Below are 1,068 nucleotides of genomic sequence, written 5' to 3' on the forward strand. Positions count from 1 at the left end.
GTACCTACCTTTAACAACAAGTTGTTCTCCATTTCCAATTCTTACCTTGGAAATATTTGACTTATTGAGCTCCTTGAAAATTTTTCTATCATGAGTCATGTGGTTTGTGCAACGACTATCTATAATCCAATCTTTTGTAGATTCGTTGGTTATGACACATGATGTTGTAAGAAGTAGATCCTTCTCTGATTTATCCTCATCTGATTTATTCTCCACAATCTGAACAACTTCTTCAGAATCTTTAGATTTTCATACCTTTTCCACATGTCCCAATTGACCGCATTTGTGACATTTGACATCTGGCCTCCACCAACACCAGTTGGGTTGATGACCTTTTCTCTTGCAATGGGGACAAGATGGAAAAACATGTGTGTTGTTGTATTTGCTCCTTCTATTTTTCTTGACTATGAGAGCATTATCTTTCGTGTAATTTAAATTACCTTCAACCGCCTCATGATCTTCTCTCATCAATCTTTGTTGTCCTTATGCTTGCAAGGCATGTATCACCTCTGTAAAGGTAATTGTAGACAAATCTTTTGTATTTTCTAAGGAAGCAATAGATGCCTCATATCTTTCCGGCACCGTCACCAGAATTTTCTCAACGAGTCTGGAATCTGAAAACTCCTTTCCCAACAATTTTATCTTGTTGGCAATACCCAACAATTTGTTTGAGTATTCTTTAATCGTTTCCGACTCTTTCATTCTTTGCACCTCGAACTCCTTTATCAAGTTCAAAACTTTCATGCCTCGAATCTTCTCGTTCCCTTCATATTCTGCTTTCAAGTATTCCAAAATTTCTTTAGGAGACTTTAGAGTCATGATCCTGGTCATAATCATTTGTGAAACACCTGCGAACAAGCATGATTTTGACTTTGCCTTTCTTATTTTCTTTTCTTTATGCGCTTTCATTTGAGCCGCGGTGGGATTTTCAGATAAGGGAACATCATCCTCCTCCACAACTTCCCATACATCTAGCCCCTCTAGATATGCTTGCATCCTTACCGCCCATAGATCATAGCTTTCACCATCAAATAGTGGAATAACGACGTGTGACATATTTCCTTCCAT

General features: G+C 37.9%; 1 protein-coding gene across 1 annotated transcript; it reads right to left on the reverse strand.

Moving 5' to 3' along the window:
* Window positions 1-483: 483 nt before the first annotated feature.
* Window positions 484-1,068, reverse strand: LOC114165389 (uncharacterized). The gene has a single exon (XM_028050029.1). The coding sequence runs from the start codon at window positions 1,066-1,068 to the stop codon at window positions 484-486; it is 585 nt and encodes a 194-aa protein (XP_027905830.1).

The sequence above is a fragment of the Vigna unguiculata genome, chromosome 10 (assembly GCF_037176805.1).
Source record: "Vigna unguiculata cultivar grain cowpea cultivar isolate G323 ecotype 2 chromosome 10, ASM3717680v1, whole genome shotgun sequence".
In the NCBI taxonomy this organism is placed as follows: Eukaryota; Viridiplantae; Streptophyta; class Magnoliopsida; order Fabales; family Fabaceae; genus Vigna; species Vigna unguiculata.

Coding starts and splice junctions, on each gene's coding strand:
- LOC114165389 (XM_028050029.1), bottom strand. CDS start 1,068: ATGGAAGGAAATATGTCACACGTCGTTATTCCACTATTTGATGGTGAA.